General features: G+C 31.6%; 3 protein-coding genes across 4 annotated transcripts in view; 2 read left to right on the forward strand and 1 right to left on the reverse strand.

The window, feature by feature from the left end:
* Positions 1-8,073, forward strand: part of LOC145334557 (bumetanide-sensitive sodium-(potassium)-chloride cotransporter-like) — a 93,790-nt gene extending 85,717 nt beyond the window's left edge. For both annotated transcript variants that reach the window (XR_013884857.1, XR_013884858.1), the window contains exon 40: positions 7,853-8,073. The gene's annotated coding sequence lies outside the window, so the exon portion shown is untranslated. The remainder of the gene's footprint in view (positions 1-7,852) is intronic.
* On the forward strand, positions 1,342-6,705 carry LOC145312369 (uncharacterized). The gene is made up of 11 exons (XM_080151608.1): positions 1,342-1,375; positions 2,030-2,171; positions 2,363-2,506; positions 3,036-3,284; positions 3,633-3,691; positions 4,059-4,147; positions 4,240-4,288; positions 4,514-4,771; positions 5,041-5,209; positions 5,515-5,860; positions 6,123-6,705. The coding sequence occupies exons 1-11, from the start codon at positions 1,342-1,344 to the stop codon at positions 6,273-6,275; spliced, it is 1,692 nt and encodes a 563-aa protein (XP_080007734.1). The 3' UTR covers positions 6,276-6,705.
* A 2,008-nt stretch (positions 8,074-10,081) lies between the features above and the next one.
* Positions 10,082-23,445, reverse strand: part of LOC145334618 (sodium/potassium-transporting ATPase subunit alpha-like) — a 91,910-nt gene continuing 78,546 nt past the window's right edge. Inside the window, exons 20-28 of the mRNA XM_080180152.1 lie at positions 18,590-18,726; positions 17,860-18,032; positions 17,225-17,310; positions 16,400-16,739; positions 16,060-16,130; positions 14,526-14,594; positions 11,955-12,061; positions 10,987-11,084; positions 10,082-10,555 (exon numbers count right to left, since the gene is read on the reverse strand). Coding sequence (XP_080036278.1) covers positions 10,401-10,555; positions 10,987-11,084; positions 11,955-12,061; positions 14,526-14,594; positions 16,060-16,130; positions 16,400-16,739; positions 17,225-17,310; positions 17,860-18,032; positions 18,590-18,726 — 1,236 coding nt within the window. The 3' untranslated portion in view covers positions 10,082-10,400. The remainder of the gene's footprint in view (positions 10,556-10,986; positions 11,085-11,954; positions 12,062-14,525; positions 14,595-16,059; positions 16,131-16,399; positions 16,740-17,224; positions 17,311-17,859; positions 18,033-18,589; positions 18,727-23,445) is intronic.

Raw genomic sequence — 23,445 nt, forward strand, 5'->3', positions numbered from 1 at the left:
TCATCTAAAATTTAAAAAAATATGCTTTAAATTCCAGTTTTCATTAATAATTTTTCAAAAAACAAAAAGCTTAGGTAATGAAGATAATTTTAACAACTTAAAATGTGAAAAAAGGTTGAAAATTGACAAACTTATGTCAATTTGAAAAAAGTTGGTAAATCCTAAAAATTTGACCGCATTTTTCTAATGTAAATTGTGTGTATGAACGATGTTTGGATTTAATGAATCACCCCCTTTTATTTTCTTACCCCTTTTTTGACCGCAATTTTTTTGCTTGAAGTAGTCAGCTTTACTAGAATAAACAACTATTTTTTTCAATTCTCTAAAACTTTTCTTCTTATTATGTTATCCTTGTTGTTGGATTGGGTTTACTTTATATCCTAAAATAGTTAAAATATAGAATAAGAGTTAGCTTATTTTAAAATTTTGAAAAAATTACAGTTTTGCCTAGCTTGGCTGGCAGTGGTATTTAGGTTGTATCGAACGCATTTTTTTAAACATAGCTAAAGCTAGCTTTTTTTTATAGTGCATATATAACTTATGTTATGTTAAACTTTATTCTGTTATATCTATTTCATTAAAGTTAGTGAAATTTAATTCTATTAAAAAATGCGTCAGCAGCTATTTAATTATGAAACCCAAGTTATAGGTTTTAAAAGAGGAACTACAAAAAAGCTATATATAATTGTCTTATCATATTATCTATCTCTTACAATGTATATAGATGCGTTATAGAAAGTATTTTAAAGAACGGATTAGCTGGAACAATCTGGAGTTGGTTGGGAACAAAAAATTTAAAGAATGTGACCTTCCTTCCCACACTTTACCAACCAATTTAGAACTTTGTAATGCACTTCCTCTCTACGATAACGATATTGGGGCTGTTTTAGATAAAATTATTTTAAAAGTAAGTAAGCCTTAAAAATTATAACTATTAGCTGAACATCCAAATATAGAAAAAATGAAAAATATTTCATATTCAGAGTTTAATGATAAAATTTTAACGCAAACTTCATAACTACATTACAAAATATTTGACGTTTCTTTATAAAAGCTGTCAGAAAGATGTAAAGTTAAATTTTTATTTTGATCAATAGATTTTCAATGAATTCAATTAAGGTTAATGAGATTTTCAATCATGATGTAGCTCGTGACATAAGCAACTTACGTAGATATGTTAGAGAGATAAGAAAAGTATACAAACATTGTTGTGCAAAGAAAAAACTACCAGCAATAATGTTACAGCTATTTCCTGCAATAGATGAATCAAAAGTACCAAAATCGAAATTAGAAGTTTATCACAAAGTTTTACAAAATAAAACAAATATACCTCCATATCATATGAGAAGTTCTGCACAATATGAAACTCATGAAGGTAATCAATATATTAAAGTTTATTTTTTTGCGTCATATGACTTGATATAATTTTTCCGAAATGATTTTTAAAAGCGAAGCTTTTCTATAATTAGGGTCGGTCTGTCCGTCCGTCCGTCCGTCCGAGATTGATAGCTTTTATTCGTTAATTAAGGCATGTTAGAATTGTCCTATCGATTTCAAACTTTGCATGATGATTCCTGTAGTAGTTAGGTACGATTTAGAAAGCGTAGCAACTCTATAATCATAACCAGAATGTCTGTATGTCCATTTTAAACATGTTGATTTTTCTACTTTTTTAACAACACATTTTTATGTGATCAAATTATCCGTTTGATCTGATTTTTGGTATGTTGATTCCTGGGACAACAAAGAACAAAATTATAAGCAAAGCAACTCTATAATCAAGCAGTTTTTCAACAAATTTACTTACAATTTTGCTTCGACTCTTATACTTTTATATTCTGATTATTCAGTTTAGACACTATACAAGTGTTAATGTCCATTTGTCCTACCGTTTCAGTGCTTCGCTTTTATGGATGTTGTCATCCTTGTTGCCAAATAAGGACATTATTTGTAATTACATGAAAAATTTATATAAAGTTTTATTTTGTATTTGTATATCTAAAGAAGAAAAAATATATTTTGCATTTAGATTTTAGACAAGAAGAAGAACACTTTTACCCAACTGATTCTGATAATGAAGATAATAGCCAAGAAGAAGATACTGATACTTTAGATTGGTACGATGATATGGAAGAGAAAAACAGTGGTTTCTATAGAAATACAAATTTCAGGTAATGACAAAATATTGCAAGTTCATAGATTTTTACACAATCACTTAATATAAATGTGTATAATTATTTCAGATTAGCCCTTAACACCAGCTTTACAAATATAAAATTAAGAGTGGGTATTTACATATATCTTTAATATAATTTCAAAGACTGTTGTTATTCTTGTTTTTTTTAATGGGTTTAAATTTCAGGAACTTATCTTGTGCTCTAGATAGATTTTCGATATCCAATGCAGCTGCCGTAGATGTAATCAATAGTTTTCTTTTGGACTGTGATCATATCAATTCACACAATCAAGAAGCTAAATTGAATTTTCGAAAGATTGAAAGATGCAGGTAAAGTTTAACATTTCTTTAAAAACTTTACTTCAGATTTTATATGATGTTTGCCATTAAGTTACATACCTAAAAGATAATTTTATAATCCTCTATTAGCTTCACAGCAACTGCTTATGTTGTGTTAATCTTGAATGATAAAAAAATTTTAAATTCAGCAAAAGAATTATATGAAGAAGTCAGCGGTTTTGCCGTTGTTCTTAAAATTTTCAACAGTAAACTAATATATTCTCAAAATAATTTTTCATTTACAGTTGGAAATTTCTATACTTTAAAGGATTTTGTACCCATTTGAAATTTATAAAAATGGCCAACACAACACAATATAAAAATTTAATTATATGTTATGACAATCTTTTTATTAACAAAGCTTTTTATATTGTTTAATGTATAGTTCTTATTGTTAACTTAGAAATGTTAGAATGTTAGATTGTATGCTTTGGTCATTTCTTTAGCAGTTAGATACTTTTTAGAAAGCAAAGCAAGTCAATTAATATTACCATTTGTTATGCAATATTATTACTTTCAGGAAAGAAAACCGAAAGATGTTACTATCTTCTATCAGCAACTTGAAATTATCCTATCTAGGATTTGACGGCAAACAGCTCAAAATTACAGAACAGTTACCAACCTTGGATGGACAAACAATCAGAGTACCTAAAATAAGGGAACACATATCAATGACTACAATACAAGATAAATATCTCGGATTTTTCACTTCTGAAAAGGGTGATGCAGCTTCAATATCAGAGAATATGTTTGAATATCTTGAAGAAAGGTAAACTGTAATACTTATCTTCTAAAGAAGGGGTCTTAACTTTTTTAATTTTTATCTTAAATAGCTAGTCGGTGTTTTTAGAAAGTAGTAGATGTAAAATTTTCCATAGAATTTAGATATGCAATTGTTTTTTTGTAGACCTCTCATTTTTTAAGTAATTTAAGTTTTTTTTAAAAAAATGATTAAGTCGGTTTTAAGGTACTAAAACACAATAAAAAAGAAAAGAAAATTGCCATTATGAACAAAAATACTAAGATCTTTAATTTGACATCTTATATAAGATATATAAGTTAGATATACTAATTCAAAATTACAGTATTTTGTAATGTTAATTATTCAAATATTCAGGAATATAGACATAACAGATTTAAAGATAGTAGGGTGTGATGGAACTGCATTGAATACTGGTATATTGAATTATATTTATCATTTTTTAGTAGTGAAGCTACTCTATATTTACTAATGTCCGTCCATCCTTCAGGTTTTGGGGGAAGCGAGATTTTCTCGGCTCCAAATTGAGTTAGAGCTTCGCTACTTATGGATGTGTTCATCCTTGTTTTAAGTTTTAAAACTATTTATAGAATAGCTATGCATTCAAGCAAATAACAAACAAATATTTATATATCTATTACTAACAAAAATTAGATAATAATGCCAACAAAATAAACAAAAATTTTGCCAGAATGAATATAGTTTACACAAAAATATGTATTATAAACTAATTTTCATAGCAGGAAACACATTTTAGCAAACTCAACAAATTCGTTTTATTAGGCTGTAATACTGGTTTGATAAGAAGATTGGAAGACAAGATAGATAGAAATGTTCAGCATAGTGTTTGTTTGTTGCATTGTGAAGAAAAGGTTAGAAACAAATTGAAAGTTCAAATTAGTAGTTATCTTGTATTATTAGCTTAAACCTAACCTAACCCAACTAATATCCAATACAATATTAGGTTTTGGAAAAGGTCATGTTTTATCTTGATGGCGAATCAAAAAATCCAGGTAAAAGTATAAAATATGTTATTGATATTTTGGATAGTAAAGTTAGAAAGTTAAAAAGAAGTATAAGACATGGCTTTATAGAGCAAGACTTCACAAAAAGTCAATAGAAAATGTTCTTTTTTTATTTAAGTATTCTCAATTCTATAAACTAATAACATTATTTAAAAACTTCTTTAAAAAACAAAAAGCTTTGAATTACTAAATATAAATTAAAATATATTGTAGATGGCCTACCCGATGGCCCAATTGGATCAGAAATTAGGAAAGCAGCAAACGAACCAGAAAACAGACCTTCTGTAACAGACTTTGCTCCCATATATTGTCCCGAATTTCCACAAATAGATGCTGAAATAGTCAAAGGGATGTCACGTGACCAAAGGATGCTCTTCAATATAGCAAAGGCATGTATTGAGGGCAAGTATAGCCATAGTCTAAGAAATTCGAAAATAGGACACCTATCATCAGCTCGCTGGAACAATACAGGTATAAATTAGCAATATAACATTTGTCATACTGTTTACTAGTTTAGTTCAGAATTATTGGATATCCTTTTCTCCATCCATTAAATTTCTGTTATCCTTTTCTCTCTTTTTTAACCTTCAGTTTACTACAAACAAATCTCAAAAATATTTCGACTATTGCACATAATTGTTTTTTGTCTGATAATAATCTCTTGTAAACAATATCAAATAGTTTTAGACATACACTCATTCTTGCTAAATATAGAATGATTAGATAAATTTAATTTCTAGCCACATACATCTTGGACCATTACATGCGATGTACAAATCCGTCTGACAAGTTGACACAGCTTGTCAACTTTACAATCAAGATTTATGCATGTGGTTTCTTGGACGTAAAACGACAGAGTAATTTTGTGCATGGTCCGTTGCATACACTCAACATAATGGCTCGGACAAGGTGAAATCTTTATATTCAAATAATTTTTTGTCATAATAAAAAGACAGAAACGAGGATGAAAACATCCATAAGTAACGAAGTGCTATCTCAGTTTGGGACCAAGAAAGTTGTGTTTCCCTCAAATCCTGACGGACGGACATTAGTAATTATAGAGTAGCTTCGCTACTAAAAAGCATAGAAATTAATAAACACCATTACTTTAACTTTGGGGAATTGTCTATTCTGGAAATTATAATTTTTTATTTTACATTAATCACTTCTGACTTAAAAAGACAACTTTTGCAATACAAAATAAATTGTTTTAGGGAGTTTTTTCCTTCGGATATTCAAAATGTCGTGTTAAAAGCACTATCTGACAATGGTTTCTTTCTCCATAAAGAAAACTTAGTTGTGGGGATGTTAGCTTCCCCTGATGAGCAAGAACGCATCAAAGCTTATCTTCAAATCATGGAATCCAGGAGAAATAATGTTACAGAAAGGAGGGTATTTCGAATACCGAAAGATATTAATATCAATGCTCAGAAACTGTCAGAAGTCACTTCTGATGCATTGGTCATAGAGCCACCTGTTCTCAAAGGAATAGACGATGACCAACTAATGCAGTGGGCACAGAATGGTGGCTTTTCTGTGCCTTATGAATGCCATTCACAGGTTATAGATATTACATTCTGATATTTGATTGAATTCATCTTTTAAAATTACTTAAGTAGCGCAGCTACACTATAACAAATTACTTTCTATACATCTATACATTTTTTTGGCCTCTCCTGCTATCCATAAAACTTTATTTGCTGTTTTGTGATTTTATGATAAACTCTACTATACTATAGCTTTAAATCACTTGTTGTAGTTTGATATTTTCTGTAGTTCTTACGCTACATTACAAATGGATGCATTAATCCTTGTTTTCTAGAGAGTTGAGGCTGCTGTCCAATTGACATCGTCAGTAGCTATGAAAGACATTCCTTTTGAGTCTAAATTGGGCAAGGCAGTAGCTATTTCTGAAGCCAGGAAAAAAATTACCTACAATAGCATCATTAAAAACTATGAACTTTCAGAAGAATAGTTTTATATAAGAATTGTATTTTGGCAATCAATAAATTTTTGTAATAACAAACAACAAGGATTACAACATACATAAGTAGTACATTGATCAAAGTGGGCAAATGGACAAAGTGGATTATAGAGCAGATGTGGCTTAAGATATTACAAACAAAAAATTAATGTAACTATTTTGAGCCTAACCAACAGACAGACGGAATTAGATTAGATGCTGAGAGGAATGTACACAGAAAAACTCAGACATATATCTTAATTAGAGGTTCATCCCCTGACATATGGACATACGGACAGACACACATTTTAAATTGTGGAGTAGCTTCGCTACAAAAAACTATTAAATTGTATATTAAATTGTAATTAGTTTGTGATAAAAAACTAAATGTGATATTGTAATTAACAAATTCAAAATTGATATATATATATATTGAACTCGTTATCTTATCATTGAAAATTGACTCAAATATTATTAAAAACCATCAAATCCGGCCTTTAGTCGGCCGCCTGTTAAAAGCTTTCTGGCCAGCCGACAAGCCTTACTGATATATCCCTGGAACCGCCAGGGAATGTAGAATTTGGATTAAGAAAAACATTTAGACCCTCTCATTGTAATTTTGTTGGATATTGCGTGTGTTAAAGACCAAAGTCAACCTAAATTCTGAAATGTATGTATAAATCCGTCAAATTTTTAGGATTTACCAACTTTTTTCAAATTGACATAAGTTTGTCAATTTTCAACCTTTTTTCACATTTTAAGTTGTTAAAATTATCTTCATTACCTAAGCTTTTTGTTTTTTGAAAAATTATTAATGAAAACTGGAATTTAAAGCATATTTTTTTAAATTTTAGATGAAATTTTGATTTTATAAATTTTTTTTTTGGGCCGGAAATGGCCGGAAACCGGTCAAAAGACCGGATTTTAACCATTTTTTCAACTCTAGGGGTCATATCCAGTGTTGAGGAATTCAGATCAGACCTTAAAGCAAAAATCAATATTGTGGCGTACCCAGGAGGGGGCTAGATTTACAGATACCCCCTAAAAACCGGAAAAAAACCGGTTTTTCATAAAAATCCCGGCCGGTTTTGGCCGGAGCCGGCTCAAATTTTGCATGGAGTCATCCTTTGGTATTCCCCACAGTTGATACTTGACGCAGCAAGATCCCAGAAAAGTGTGGTATATCTAGGGGGGGGGGTTAATGCAACCATCTCGTAATCAATTTATAAATGGCACTTAGAATTCGAATTTGGATCTGAAATTTTGCATGAGTAATCCTTGGTAGGTCTATTTTCCCTAAATCGAACAAAAAGTTGGAAAAGTAGCGGCTAACGGCTGGCGGCTCATCCGTTTAGACATTTGTTGGGTATTTTCAAGCGAAATCCATCACGAAACCTCTCTCCACATAATTACATTTCATTAAGTTTTAAAGCCAATTTATATACGTCCATGCAAGACAGAGTTTTCTTGCACGGCGTGAAATCAATTTTATTCCTGAGGAAACAAAAGTGAAAGCCCATTAAACAACAAAAAGTTTGTAGATTTTGCGCTTATTTGTTATACCCAATCGCCACTTGCATCAAAATTAGTCTCATTTTCATAATTAAACCTGTGCGAGGTAGATTTTATATTTTGATACCTGTGAACTTTTTGACGCTCAAAATTTTTTATCCATGACAAAAAATGTAGAACTTTAGTATTAAAAACTGTTGAAAATTAAAGGAGTAATTATTATGTATCTTTATGTCTATTATTTAATAATGATAAAATGTGATGCATTTCATTTTTTATATAAATATATACGAATGACCTTATTTTCATTGATTTTTACATTTATAGCGGAGCTAAGTGTGTTCTATGGGAGCACTAAGTATATTGGCAAACTCTTGTACCTAAACTTACAGCTATATAAATTGATAGTAACCTTTATGACGTATTTTTTTATGAATTACTTTTTTCGTAGGGTTTTTATTAGGGTTGGGCCGGATATCCGGCAATTATCCGGTTATCCGGCCAGATTACCGAATATCCGGCCGGATAACCGGCCAAATTACTACATATTATAGTATCAAAAAAGGATATAATCCCTTTCGTGGCAACGCACCTTAAGGGGCGATTCGTTGTATTTTTAAAATTGCTTTTAATAGGTTATTTTAGGTTAGGTTAGGTTAGGTTAGGTTATATTTGGTTAGGTGATTGCCCCGCAGGGTTAGGCAGTTGGCCCCGCAAGGTTAGGCAGTTGGCCCCGCAAGGTTAGAGTCCCCCGCGAGGGGCTAGAAATAGTAGGAAAGCTACTGTGAAAATACGAATAATCGCACCTTAAGGGGCGTTGCCACGAAAGGGACTATACCCGCAAAAAATTTTATACATAAACTGGTATTTTATATTATACTAGCGGCTGCGTCCCTAGTATCTAGGGATATTAGAAGGGACATGAAAGTGCAGAAAATTAACTTAAAACCTTACAACGAATTTTTTACAAAAATTAAACAGTCTAAAAACCACCCTGGGACCTATAAGAAGCTTCACTCTAAAGGAAAACCATATCGGTTCAGCGGTTAGCAAAGTCCTTCGCTACAGACAAAAAAGCTTACTTCTTTATATAATAGGATAATATTAAGGTTAAAACTTAAAAATTAAGTAACTATTAAATGATCTTTCTTCTTAGCAAATAAATCTAATTAACTATTACTACCATCAATCTGTAATATGATATCAACCATTAACGGTTGGAGGATGGGCGGGGAGGTGGCGTTGAATGCCTGCCCCCCCCCCCCCATCTGTTTTTTTCTATCCCATTTTCTGTGTATAAAAGGTAGAGGGCTATAACTGAGTGACTTTTATTAAAAACTGAGAGTTGAAATTTTTTAATACCTTCTTCCTGGCGGGCACAGGATGCCAGCAAATCTGGTAAGGTTATTCAGGTAAAAAGTAAAAATATTTTTTTACTTAAACAAAGCATTTCATGTTATCTAATACTAAAATATCCTATAGTCGTACATCATCATATGTAATATAGGATTTCAAGTCGATTTCAGGTTCCAGGTATAATCCTGCAAGTCCTGAACCTCCAGGTCTCCAGAAATCTTTAAATGGTCCCTGTGACCGCAAACTTTTACTTGAAGATTTTAAATTTTAAACTTGGGCTTTTTTATATATCTTTATGATATTACAATTTCATAAAATCCGTTGCCGTTTACCTGCCAACCGTCGGTTTGCGGCTGGCAGCTGCCAAGTACTGCTGCCACCGCCAAAATTTATGTTTTGAGATTTCTAATATAAAATTTACATAAAGATAAACATATTCAGAAAAAAATGTTCTAGCTTCAATAATAAGAAAATTACAGCCATTTAAGATTTAAAAAACAGAGATATAAAAGATTATATTGCCGGATATCCGGCCGGATAGTTTCAATATCCGGTATACGGCCGGATATTGAAAATGTCCGGATATCCGGCCCAACCCTAGTTTTTATTAATCAACTTAATGTGTCGCACATTAATTAAAGCATTACCAACATTTATGTAAAAGAATAGAGTGTGCATTAGCTTTATGTAACATTACCCATAGGGTAATGAACCTCTCCCGTTTTTGTATTGGGTCTTTTAACAATCAACCAATAGCGTTGGAAATATAAAGAAGTCCCTACAAAATAATAGAAAGTAATTTGCGAAAAGGGTCTTCACCATTTGGGCCAGGTAGTTGTCTGAATTATACATCTAAAATATACATTTTTATATCAACTACAGACCCAATAATACTGATGACTTGATATAGAGCTGCATTGTTTTTAAATTAACATTTGATATGCAGTATCTTTATTTTCACTTCAAATTCATATTTTATTCTTATAACACAAACATGAGTATTTATTTGAGGTTCTAGTAAATTTTTTTATTAATTTTCATAAATAATTTCAACTGGTTCCAGTTCCATTCGGAGCAGTAATTAAATAATCTTAATAAACCGGTTTTTATGCACTTCAAAATGGCGGCAGTGATGTCGTCGTACATAAATAACCAGTATTGCTTCAGCCAGGCGGCCATTTTGGAAAATGGCCGCCTGTAATTATGATTGCATTATTAGCTAGAATGGGAAAGCAAATAAAAAAAGATAATTATGTTGAATTATAAAATCTAATAGTATGATTCTTGTTCAACCCATCCGCCGGGATATTTTCTCAGGATGTACTTTCTAATTTCATCGTACACAAAGATGAGGATTGAGAAAGGCAGGGCGGGAATCCACCAGTTAATCTTCAGGGGATACATTCTCAGACCCTTGTCCATACCTGGAAAACACAAAAAAATCATGTTTTGATCATGATCATGTTGAAAAAAGAATATTCACAAACGTTGCTTGATATTTGGGGGTGCAACGCTCAGTGGTAATGACTACCTTTTTATCTCACCCCCCCCCAAAAAAAAAAAAAATATATATATATTATATTTTATATATCTATTAGGCTTGTCGGCTTTACATCATTCCTGGAAATAAGATATGTTAAAATAAAACATACTTGAATATGATGAAATGGATTTATTATCACTTGGATCTTACACTAGATTATCATGTACTAGTGTTTGGAGGTGGCTTAAATAACGATCCACCCCCTTTGCCCCATCACCTCCCCTCCTACTGGATGTACGTACTGATCAATGAGAAATAGCTCAATTGACGAAAATTCTTCCCGTCATAGATATAGATATCCAATTATAATACCTGGAGTGTATGAAAGGAAGGCAGCAAGTGCAGTTTCAAAGAAAATACCAAAATTCAGCATCCAATTGTTCATTCCCTGTTGGAATACTGACAGTTTCCTAAACATTAAATTATGCTAAAATTTGTTTTAAAGAAAATACTAAAATTCCCCATTTTATTTACCAACCATTGGTAAAATTTCCTTACCACAAAAAAAAATGCTAAAATCTATCCAAATATAATGCTAGGTTGAAATATTATTTCTATGGCAAATTTTTTCAAAATAGAGGATAAACACTTTCCATCCATTTTTAATTGAATGGCTCATTTTTATCATTGGTAAATTTGCAAACAGACATAAAGACATAGATGAAAAAGAGGATTAAATGTCCAAAGACAGAAAATTTGATGCTTTCCCTTAAAGTACCTTGTTGAGCAATGACCCCCTTCCCCATTATCTTTAATTAAAGTGAAAAAAAGGGGAGATATTTTTCGTTTCCTTATTTAAAACTTCAGAGATGGGTTTTTGAAAGATGAATGCCGCGTTTTTCGACATTTTTTACGATATGAATAACAAGCGCGGCATTCGCGAAATCTAAACAGAGTATACAACTATTTATTTAATTATTTCGCTTTTGTTAGTACAGCCTTTATAAAAGAAAAACAAATTATCTTAAATCCATTTTTGCTGCATATTAATTAATATATGTTTTTAGAGCTATATTAGACATTATACAAATGGCTAAAATAATAATTTTAAAATTTTGAATTCTTAAGTTGTATGCTCTATTTAGATTTCGCGAATGCCGCGCTTGTTATTCATAGCGTAAAAAATGTCGAAAAAACGCGGCATTATCTTTTAAGAACCCATCTCAGGTCAGATTAGAGTAGATTATATTGGAAGCATAGGATAAAATGCCCCCTACATCCCTTAAGTGTTCTATGGATATATTATATTAGATGGCATCTACTATTTGATTTTGAATTACCTAGTTTTGCAGATGATGAGATCAGCCCACTGTACCACAACTATGGCCACAAAGAAAGCTGTGTGACAGGTAAATTCCAGGATCTTACGGTCATGATACGTCCACTCCTACAAAAAGAAAGGTTGTCATATTTTAGAATGGATTTAGGATTTAAGTGGATATATTGACAGGGGAAAATTTGTTGTCAATTTGGCTTGCTAATATGGATCTTATTTATTGGTCAGTACGAGAATCGCCACATCTCTGTACCTAGAAATCTGGTGAAACATCCAAGTAATAATATATCGATTGGTTTTCGATGGTTTGACTTTTTTGCTTTAACTTTTCAAGAAAGTTTCATATGATGTAAGTTATAAATAATTTTACAAAAATGCTAGATGCAAATAATAGTCAGGGATTTAAAGGGATATGACAATGGCTGATAAATTGATGTACACCCAATGATGATACACAAAATATAACTCATTCTGGAGATTACAATTAGTGGTTACAACGTTTGGACACTCAAGTTAATGAATAAACTAATCAAAATTCTATAAATGCCCCCAAGTTGTTTCGCCAACGAATAAGAAAATGTTATTATAAAACTTTGGGGACTATTTGAATAAACAGGTCATTGTTCCCTACCTTCCTGGTACGACCAATATAAAAAAATTTACTTAACACCAATCCAATGCATTTAAATAACCTTTTTATCCTTGATAATATACACTAACACTGCAGTGTCAATATAAAAGTAATAAATTGCAATACACAGTCATGCTCTTCAAAAAAAAGTCTGTAACCATTTTTTAAAATGCAAAATTACGTAGCTATGAGTATTAATTAAATGAGTATTAAAACAGATCAGAAACATTTTTAAAGCGGTTTTTACGGTTAGCCCCTTTAGACATGTTATATTTGTCATATCAAATTAAAACTTTGCATGATGATTCCTATATCAGATATGTACGATTTAGGAATTGTAGCAACTTTTTAACCGTTACGTACATTTAAAACATTTTGATTTTTGACAAAAAATTACAAGTTGATATAATTATCCTATTCATCTGACTTTTGGAACTTTATTAAGACTACCATGATAGAGCAATTTTTCAGTAAACATTTCTGGATTGACTTCCTATCCTTGTAACCCTGAACAGTAGGGACATTTAAAGAGAACACACTTGACTCCAAATTGTAAAAGAATGCATTCCAAATGGAAAATTTGGCCGTTCACACATTTTAACACGATTAGGACAACTTTATATAGCTAAAGTGCCTATCGGATATTGTAGTTAGGTCATTTGTTTGTTCGTTTTGATCTTGCTAACCACTGAACTGATAGAGTTTTCCATTTTAGGAAAGCTTCATATCAGTTCTTCAATTATTTACTTATATTGTTTTAAGGCCATTTTTCCCTCTTTATCACCTTCCGAATACAGAGCCACTGGTTGCCAAGGGTGTAGACGCTATAGGAAGTAAATATTATTGATGTCGTCTCAACACTGACTTAAATTTTGTTCTGTTTTGATAATAACCAAAAAGATATTTGATCATAATGTCAAAATTATGAATTTGGTAGATAGAGTTTCTTAAAGTATTTTCACAAAGACGACGTTAATTTTAGGCAAATAATAAAAAAGAAGTGAAAATTAGGTTACAAATAATAATCAAATAATTATTGTACTTTTGACTTAACGAAAGCATTTGACACGATTTTTTTGGGAGGGAAAGGGGAGTTAAACTTAATATATTGTATGATATTTGCAGCTATGAACATAAGAAACGTTTTTAGTTGGTTTATATTGTATAACCTTAATGCAGTGTTGCAGAATAATTCACTATCTCCACTTTTACATACAACTTTATCTAAATCACAGGCTTTTTACATCTTAAATAGTAATGGAAGACTTATTCTGCAAATACAAAAACTATGTGTGTAGAAGGAGTTATAGAGAAAAACCCTACTACTCAAAAAATAAACGGGTATAGTCCCACTAGTGGCAACGCATCTTAAGGGGCGATTCTTCGTATTTTTCACAGTAGCTTTTCTCTTATTTCTAGCCCTCTATCTCTAACCCTGCAGGGCCAATTACCTAACCCTGTGGGGCAATCACCTAACCCAACATAACATAACCTAACTATAAAAACCAATTTTAAAATACGGGGAATCGCGCCTTAAGTGGCGTTGCCACGAAAGGGACTATTCCCAAATAAACTTAATATGTATATCCTAGATGTCCATTAGAATTTGAAAATACATTAGATTACCTCCCGGAAATCTTTAATATCCTCATTTAACCCAATAAAAATAGTTTGGACGTCCTTGAAATAGATTGTACGTTTTTCTAAGCTGACAGCGATTAAATAATAGATTCATCGCTTTCAAAAACTTTGCAAAGATACATAACAGTTATTTATCGCATCGTATTATAGACAGCTTTCAGCGGATATTAAAATTAAAAATCATAAGATTAAAACCAGTTTTATGATTTTTATTTTAATTTTAGTTGAAAATTGTCATGTCTATACATGATTTTTTATGTTCTAATCCAGCGGTTTCGAAGGTATACTGGACTTGTAACTGACCTGGCCATAAGAATCTTGGAGATCATTGATAGCCTTAGAGTCCCACGATTTTCTCAGACCAAACAGATCCTAAAACATAAACATTAAATAAATACAGGATGCTTAATATATTACATTAGAGATAATTTGCTAAAAAGATTATACCTAAACATCCAAGGAATCATTGCTACAAAAATTTAAAGAATGTAATAATCATATAAATATAACTTCCATAAAGTAGTAAGGATTTTAGAGTTGCTATGCTGGATTTTTTTACAGGAATCATCATTGGATATTTTTAACATGCCTAAATTAGCGATTTTAGCTATCAGTTACGAACGTACGGTCAGACCGACTCAAAATGAAGAAAAGATTCGCTTTTAATGTTAAATTCAAATATTTAGTGCTGAATTTTGTTTAATAGCGCAGATATCGGGATAATTTTTTTTGAAATTTGACAGAACAAATTTTTTTGTCATTTAAACTTAAAATTCAATTTCCTTAACGAAAAAGATCAGTAAAACCCAAATATTTAAAGTTTGAAAACAATTATATAAAGTTTTGTGTCACAAACTAAAGGATTATGTCATTTAGTCAAAAAAATAATTTAAGACATTGCCTAAGTACAGTTTGTCCTATAATTTACTCAACATATGATTTATAGAAAGCTCCATATGTTATAAATGAAAATAGTGGTATGTCGGGTAATTAGACCTTGGAAGGCCTACCCTCCCCTCTTTTCAGCCCCAAATGGTATCACACCCCCCCGGCGAATCACTGGGCGAGCTTCTGATAGAATATAATCATCTATATTTATTGCTTATTTTAGGTTAGGTTAGGTTTAGTGAGAGTTACAAGAACCATTCTACCTAGTATTAAAGCCCTCCGCAGTGTTGGAATTGTTATTACTCGCATTGTTTTATAACAGCTTTCCGTGGTTATAAAATATACAATTATAAAATCTCGTTATAATCTTATGATTGTACATTTTTATATTCGTAGAAAACTGTATATATGTAATACGATGCTAGACATAGTTTTTTCGCATGGATGAGAACCGGTTCTAATCCACCGAGAAATGTGTTTCTAAAAATTTGTTTAGGTGTTTCATTTATAGGTAGTTAACAAATTTTGAACTCTTTTATTAATTTTCCATCTCTGTTGTAAAACTTTTAGTTTTTCTTTTGAATTTAGAAAAAATTGAATCTTATCTTAAATGGATCTGAAGAAGGAATTTGCATTGAATCTTAGAGGCGTACTTAGAAACTTTAACTGGGAGGTTAAACTTTAAAAGAATGCTTTCTACTACTGGTAATTTCCAGAAAATGGGGTCTTTAAAAGTTAGGATGACATTACAGGACAGTCAGACATTATATTTTTCTATCCTAGTTCTAAAAAATTTAATTTAATATCTTTATGTTTTAAGTAAATAACTTGAAAATGGATTATTTTGCAGATTATTTGATTTTTTTATGAGCAGGTTTTAAACTATTTTAAGCCTCTTTTCTGATCATCTTTAAGATAGTTTCTCGAAACAATTGTAAAATTTCTATACCTGTGGTAGGAAACCATTTTCAGCCAGAATGACAAAATACACAAAGAAGCCAGCTGATGCCTGTATCATACCTGCAATTTTAATAGTTATCGCATTGTATCATAGACAGTTTTCCGCAGATATTGAAATGACAAATTATAATATTGAAACCAGTTTTGTTAGACCAGACAAAACTTGTAATAATTTTAAGATTTTATTTTAATATTCGTGGAAAATTTTCTGTAATACGATTCTATACATGAATTTTGTTATCTTTCCATAAATATTGTTTAATGATTGTTTAAATGATTGTAATACTTCAGAAAATCGAATATTAAAACTTTAAAAAACTGAACAATACCTATTTGTCCATAGGCCATAGAGATAAGCCTCTCATTGACCAACTTATCAGAGAAAGGATTCCTAGGCTGACGCTTCATGATATCCGACTCCGCCTCCTCGTACGCCATGGAGATAGCGGGCACCATGTCTGTACCCAGGTCAATACACAGGATGGTGACGGTGCCCAGGGGCAGCGGGATATCCGCCAGAATAAACATCAAGAACGGGGAGATCTCGGGGATGTTGGAGGTCAGGGTGTACGCGATAGATTTTTTCAGGTTGTCAAAGATAAGACGACCTTCCTCGACGCCAGTTACGATGGATGCAAAGTTGTCGTCGAGCAGAATCATATCAGCAGCCTAAATGGATAGATAAAGACAATAAAAACATAATAACATAGATAGATAGATAGACAGATACATAGGTAGATAGATACCTGTTTAGGTACATCAGCACCAGCAATATCCATTGCAACACCAATATTAACTTTCTTAGGGGCAGTTTAGATAGATAGACAGATACATAGATAGATAGATACCTGTTTAGATACATCAGAACCAGCAATACCCATAGCAACACCAATATCAGCTTTCTTAAGGGCAGTATAGATAGACAGAGAGATATATAGACAGATAGATACCTGTTTAGATACATCAGAACCAGCAATACCCATAGCAACACCAATATCAGCTTTCTTAGGGGCAGTATAGATAGACAGAGAGATATATAGATAGATAGATACCTGTTTAGATACATCAGAACCAGCAATACCCATAGCAACACCAATATCAGCTTTCTTAGGGGCAGTATAGATAGACAGAGAGATATATAGATAGATAGATACCTGTTTAGATACATCAGAACCAGCAATTCCCATAGCAACACCAATATCAGCTTTCTTAAGAGCAGGAGAGTCGTTGACACCATCACCTACACAAACAACGAATCGATAATCATTAATCTGTCTTACATTTACTACACAATAACATGAGATTTTAGCTTGAAATTAAGAATATAGATCTATCAAAAAACGTTAAATTGGTTATTAATTTTGCTTTGTCAGGCATGTTAGTCTTAAAGCCTTGGCCTAAAAGCAATCTTTCTCATCTAGTACTTTAAGGTAAAGGTAAAACGAATAAAAGTGTTGTCGCTAAGCGAAAATAAGAAATGGTTCTTACTACTGCTATGTTAGGTGTGTGATGTTTAAAGCCTTGGTATAAAATAATCACAGTTCTTTATCAAGCTAGTTGGAAATCACAGACAAATAATTCAATGACCAAAGGACAAAGGCCAAAGGACTAGTCTAACAAAACTGGTATTAATATGATTTTTATTTTTATTTTCATATCAGTAAAAATATCAGTAATACAATGTTATATATGATTCTTTTTAGTATGCCATTGAACCGATTCTAATCCAGCGGATATTAATCGGTTATGAAGACATAATGGTGGAAAATAAGATCCCGTTTAATCTAACCTGTAACCGCGACAATGGCACCCATTCTCTGGCAACCCTCAACAATGATAAGCTTCTGTTGTGGCGAGGTTCTGGCGAACACAATCTCGCTGTGGTGCATCAGTATGTCGTCCAGCTGGTCGTCAGACAGGTCTTTCAGCTCCCCACCATGCACTACAGCCGCGTTAGCCTCCCTGAAAAAAAACAAAAAAAATAGGTTTTAATAAAATCTTTTCTTTCAGTCTTTAATTATCAAAAATTTAAATATAGATTTTATCCTACTGAACTAAAGGCCCTAATGATTCATAAGATCGCCTAAATGACAACACCAAACATGTTGTACGTTAAGAGTTTGCCATGATGGTTTTAAACCATTTTCATTAAAATTATCCCTCTAAATGCAAACTGATAGTCTTTATGAATTGAATAGTAAATCAAATGGCCAGCGTTGCGGAGCCGTTTGATTTTGGTGTAACTAAGGCTCCTCGGAGCCGTCTGTGACGATGGCGGCTCCGGCTCCGACATAAAAAATAAGAAAAACTCGACATATTTGATTCCCCTTAAAAAATATTTCTGATTTTTTACTTTTGAAGGTTTTAAAAGTTCAATTTTTGATAAAAATGGACTTTAAAAAAATTAAAACGGCATTTGCACATGACAAAACAGAAGTACCAAATTGTAATTTATAAAAAATCTCTTTATTTATCTAGTCCGGAGAATTAAATTGTAAAACTTTATGAAAAAGAAATACCTAGGATTAATCTCATCAACAGGTTTGCCAAGTCTCTGAGCAATATCATCTACAGTTTCATTACCCTCAGAAATAATTCCAACAGACTTGGCGATGGCCTTCGCTGTGATGGGATGGTCTCCAGTCACCATAATAACCTGTAAATTTTTATGGGATCATGGAAAGAAAACGACGTAGTCGTCGTATTTTCACAGTAGCTTTTCTCCTATTTCTAGCCCCTGCAGGGGCTATTTCCTCACCCTGCGGGGCAATCATTATTAACTTTTACCTAACCTAACCTAAAAAACGACAAAGCTAATATTGCTTGATTCACTTCTCAAGAGATGCGATTGATAATGAAGATTTTTTTCTTTGAAATATATTTCGTTATGAAGCAGCAGTAGTTACTTTTTATAATTGTTATGGTTGGGATAGATTTATAACTGTTAAAAGTAACCTAAAATAACCTATCAAAAGCTACTGTGAAAATACTACGAAACCTGCTATTTAATTTTCTTTCCATGATACTTATTATGCTTATTTCTAACATATTTTTTTTCATTATTTTTTTATTAAGTGGTTGAAAAATATCTATAAAAACATATTCAACAGAATAAAGGAAATTTCATGCTTTTATGTTAAAAATTTCCAAAAACTACTAAAAAGAAATATTTTGATAAAGGCGATTTTCATGAGGTTCTAAAAATGTAATTAGCTAAAATGTTTGGATCATATGAAGGAAATGAAGTCATTCCTAAAAAGGACAGAAATTCCCTTCCAAAAAGGACAGAAATCATCTTCCTTTTTCTCAGATATCTCAAATATGGACAAAAATCACTCTCCTTTTTCTTACATATCTGAAAAAGAAGATAAAAATCACCTTCCTAAATCTCACTTATTTTTCCTAATTCTAAGAAAATTAACCCAATACCTCCATGTTCTTCCTTATTCTCAGATAATCTACCTTATTCTAAGAAATTCTTCCTTGTCCTTACAAATTCTCCCTTATTCTCAGATAACCTACCTTATTCTAAGAAATTCTTCCTTATTCTAAGAAAATCTACCTTATTCTAAGACATTCTTCCTTATTCTAAGAAAATCTACCTTATTCTAAGACATTCTTCCTTATTTTAAGAAATTCTTCCTAATTCTATGAAAATCTACCTAATTATAAGACATTCTTCCTTATTCTAAGAAAATCTACCTTATTCTAAGATATTCTTCCTTATTCTAAGAAATTCTTAGTTATTCTAATAAGATCTACCTTATTCTAAGAAATACTTCCTAATTCTATAAAAATCTACCATATTATAAGACATTCTTCCTTATTCTAAGAAAATCTACCTTATTCTAAGACATTCTTCCTTATTCTAAGAAATTCTTAGTTATTCTAATAAGATCTACCTTATTCTAAGAAATACTTCCTAATTCTATGAAAATCTACCTTATTATAAGACATTCTTCCTTATTCTAAGAAAATCTACCTTATTCCAAAAAATTCTTCCTTATTCTAAGAAATACTTCCCTATTTCTAAGAAAATCTACCTTATTCTAAGACATTCTTCCTTATTCTAAGAAAATCTACCTTATTCTAAGACATTCTTCCTTATTCTAAGAAAATCTACCTTATTATAAGTAATTCTTCCTTTTCCTTACTAATTCTCTCTTATTTTCAGATAACCTAGCTTATTCTATGAAGTTCTTCCTTAATTCCCCTAATTCTTCCTTTTTTCAGATAATTTTTTTAATTAATATTGGGATATCATAACTGAAATAGAGGTATAGAGAATATATAAATTCTGCCTTTTCACCTTCCTTATTCTCTCAAAATCTAGGTTTTTCTCACATATATTTCCTTATGTTTATTGGGATATCAGAACAAGATGTGTAGGATAAGTTTGGGTTGTATCTTTTGACCTGAAATATTTGTTTGTACTTTAGAGGAGGAACCCCAGTCTGTAAAACACACTAGCTGTATCAATAATCTGTTCTACTTGCCAACTGATACAAATATTAGACCAAAATGGAAAATCATCCCCCCCCCAAAAAAAAAAAATTTTTTCTTTACAATAATAAAATAAAAACCCAGGCAGAGAGTCAGATATTTGTATATAATGAAAAGTACACCCCCCCCCCCCCCTCAAATGGTTGGCAACTTAATTTTCAGTCTGTCTATAAATCAGCTGATAATTATGTAATGGATGCAAGGGCGTACTATGAATTTGTACTATTTGGGGTATAAAGAAAGTTTTTGTGTTCTCTCCAGAAATATTTAAATTAAACTTTTTGAACAGTGATCATCATTTATCTTTATATAACACGATAGCAATGTGTAAAATTATGCAGAATAGCAATTATTTATCGATAACGAACTAAGATTGCACATAAAAACATTAAAATATACAAGACTGGAGTTACGTAAGATTAGAATTATGTAAATTACATATCATGTAAACTGTACAAAAATTAGCATAGTATTTATCTATATATCTACCCTCCCCCACCCCACCCAATCGCTAATGTTAAATTGTATATTTTCTTTTAAAAATGTGAATGTTTTCTTTAACCTTAAAGTCTGTACGATACATAATTTAAATACCGACTTAACTTATAGTTGAAAAATTGAACACATAATCTTATCCCTTTAGATCCCTGAGACTTCAAAGTGGTAGAAGCAAAGGTTTTCTATAATTAGGGTTGGTCCGTCTGTATGTAACAGTTAGCTTTTTTCGTTAATTTAAACAGTTAAAATTGTTTTATCAATTTAAAACTTGGCATGATGATTCCTATAACAATGAGGTCCTTCTGATTTCAGAGCTTCATTTTTATAGATATTGTCATTCTTTTTAAAAAGCGAAGCTTTTCTATAATTAGAGTTGGTCCGTCCGTCCGTCCGTCCGTCAGTCCGTACGTCTGAGAGAGATAGCTTTTTTCATTAATTTAGGCATGTTAGAATTATCCTGTCGATTTCATGGTGATTATTCCTTTAGTATTTAGGTATGATTAAGAAAGCGTAGCAACTCTATAATCATTACCAGAATGTCCGTACGTCCATTTTAAACATGTTGGTTCTTTACTTTTTTAACAACAAATTTTTATGTGATCTAATAATCCGATTGTTATAATTTGTTGGTATAGTGATTCCTGGGACAACAAAGTACAATATTATAAGCAAAGCTACTCTATAATCAAGTCCAAAAAAATTAAATATGTCCATAAACATTATCCTCTATCAAGAAGTTTTTCCAACAAATTTACTCACAATTTTGCTTTGACTCCTTTTTTTATATTCTGATTATTCAGTTCTGACACTATACATGTGTTAGTGTCCGTAAGTCCTACCGTTTTAGAGCTTCGCTTTTATGGATGCTGTCATCCATGTTTAATTTTGTTTATACTTTTATTATTTCAGGGAGAGAGGGGACAATGGTCTGTTTATTACACTAGTCCCCAAAGTTTTATTATAATGTTTTATTATTTGTAAGTTTATACAACTTTACGCACTTGAGTGAATTTTCATTGGTTGGTTAATTAAGTGTTCAGACGTTTCAACCACTAATTTTAATCTATAGAAGGGATAATTTTGTGCATCATCATTGGGGATGTACGCGCTACCATGGTTCAAAAAGTATTACATAAACAGAGAATATTGGTGTTTGCAGAGAGAAAGAGAGAAAGGGGACATTGGGCTGTTAATTACACAAGTTCAAAAATATTTACAATAACATTTTCTTATTAGTTGGCTTAACAACTGTGAGGACTTTTAATAAATTTTAATTGGTTGGTGTATTAAGTTTAGTGTCCAAATGTTTGTAATTGTAATCTACAGAAGGGGTAATTTTGTGTTTTAACATTGAGATTTACATAATTTTATTAGCCATTATCTTATCCCATTAGATCCCTGGGTATTATCAATTAACTCAAACGCCAGGTCCAACAAACCAAAATAACTGCCCAAACACCCGAGGTATTAGTTTAAGTAACACTAACACCCATCACACAACCACCATTTTGATTGCAAAACCTTTGTTGGAGAAGTCCTAAATGGGATTGGTAATGAGTTGTGACTGTTTGGGGCCAAGGCATTCTACATACTTTAACTATTAATGCCTTTAGTTTTTATGCTGGTTAATTTGATTTTAAATTTGTTTCTTCTCAGATTTTTCCAGTGATGTAAAGGGATAATACAATGGCCGTTAAATTGATGTACAACCCAATGATGATACACAAAATTACTCCTTAAAAATTTGTGGTTGAAACGTTTGAACACAAAAAATCAAAGAATCAAAATTCACTATATTCCACAAGGTAATAAGCCAACGAATAAGAATCATTATAATAAAACTTTGGGGACTATTATTAAACAGCCCATTGTACCCTCTTTATCTAAGTAATTTCTCTTGGGAGAGTGGGGGTACCTTCCCCAATTTATGCAAAGGAGAACCAGAAATTGGTCTAGCAGTTAGCGAGATCTTTCGATATACATATATAATCACAGGTATTGACAGATATACACAAACACACAATGTTAATTTTGAATATTGACTAGTAGTTGCGCTCCTCAAGGCCTTTAAGGGCACCTAAGGTGAGGGGAGGTCAACCCACAACCCTTATTTTAGTTTTAAAAAGGATGACAACATCCATAAAACTGAAGCTCTAAAACGGCGGGAAAGAAGAACATTAAAACTTTAGAGTGTCAGAACTAAATAATCCGACTATAAATGTGTTACTGTAAAAATGTTTAAACTGTTAAATACAGGATACTGTTTATATATATGTACTTTTTTATTAGGATTTGATTAGAGAGATGCCTTGCATATGATATTGTACCTTGTTGTCCTAGGAATCATTATTCCCAAAGTATGATGAATAGGATA

Source organism: Acartia tonsa, chromosome 2 (genome assembly GCF_053477335.1).
Source record: "Acartia tonsa isolate MP-2025a chromosome 2, ASM5347733v1, whole genome shotgun sequence".
Classification (NCBI taxonomy): domain Eukaryota; kingdom Metazoa; phylum Arthropoda; class Copepoda; order Calanoida; family Acartiidae; genus Acartia; species Acartia tonsa.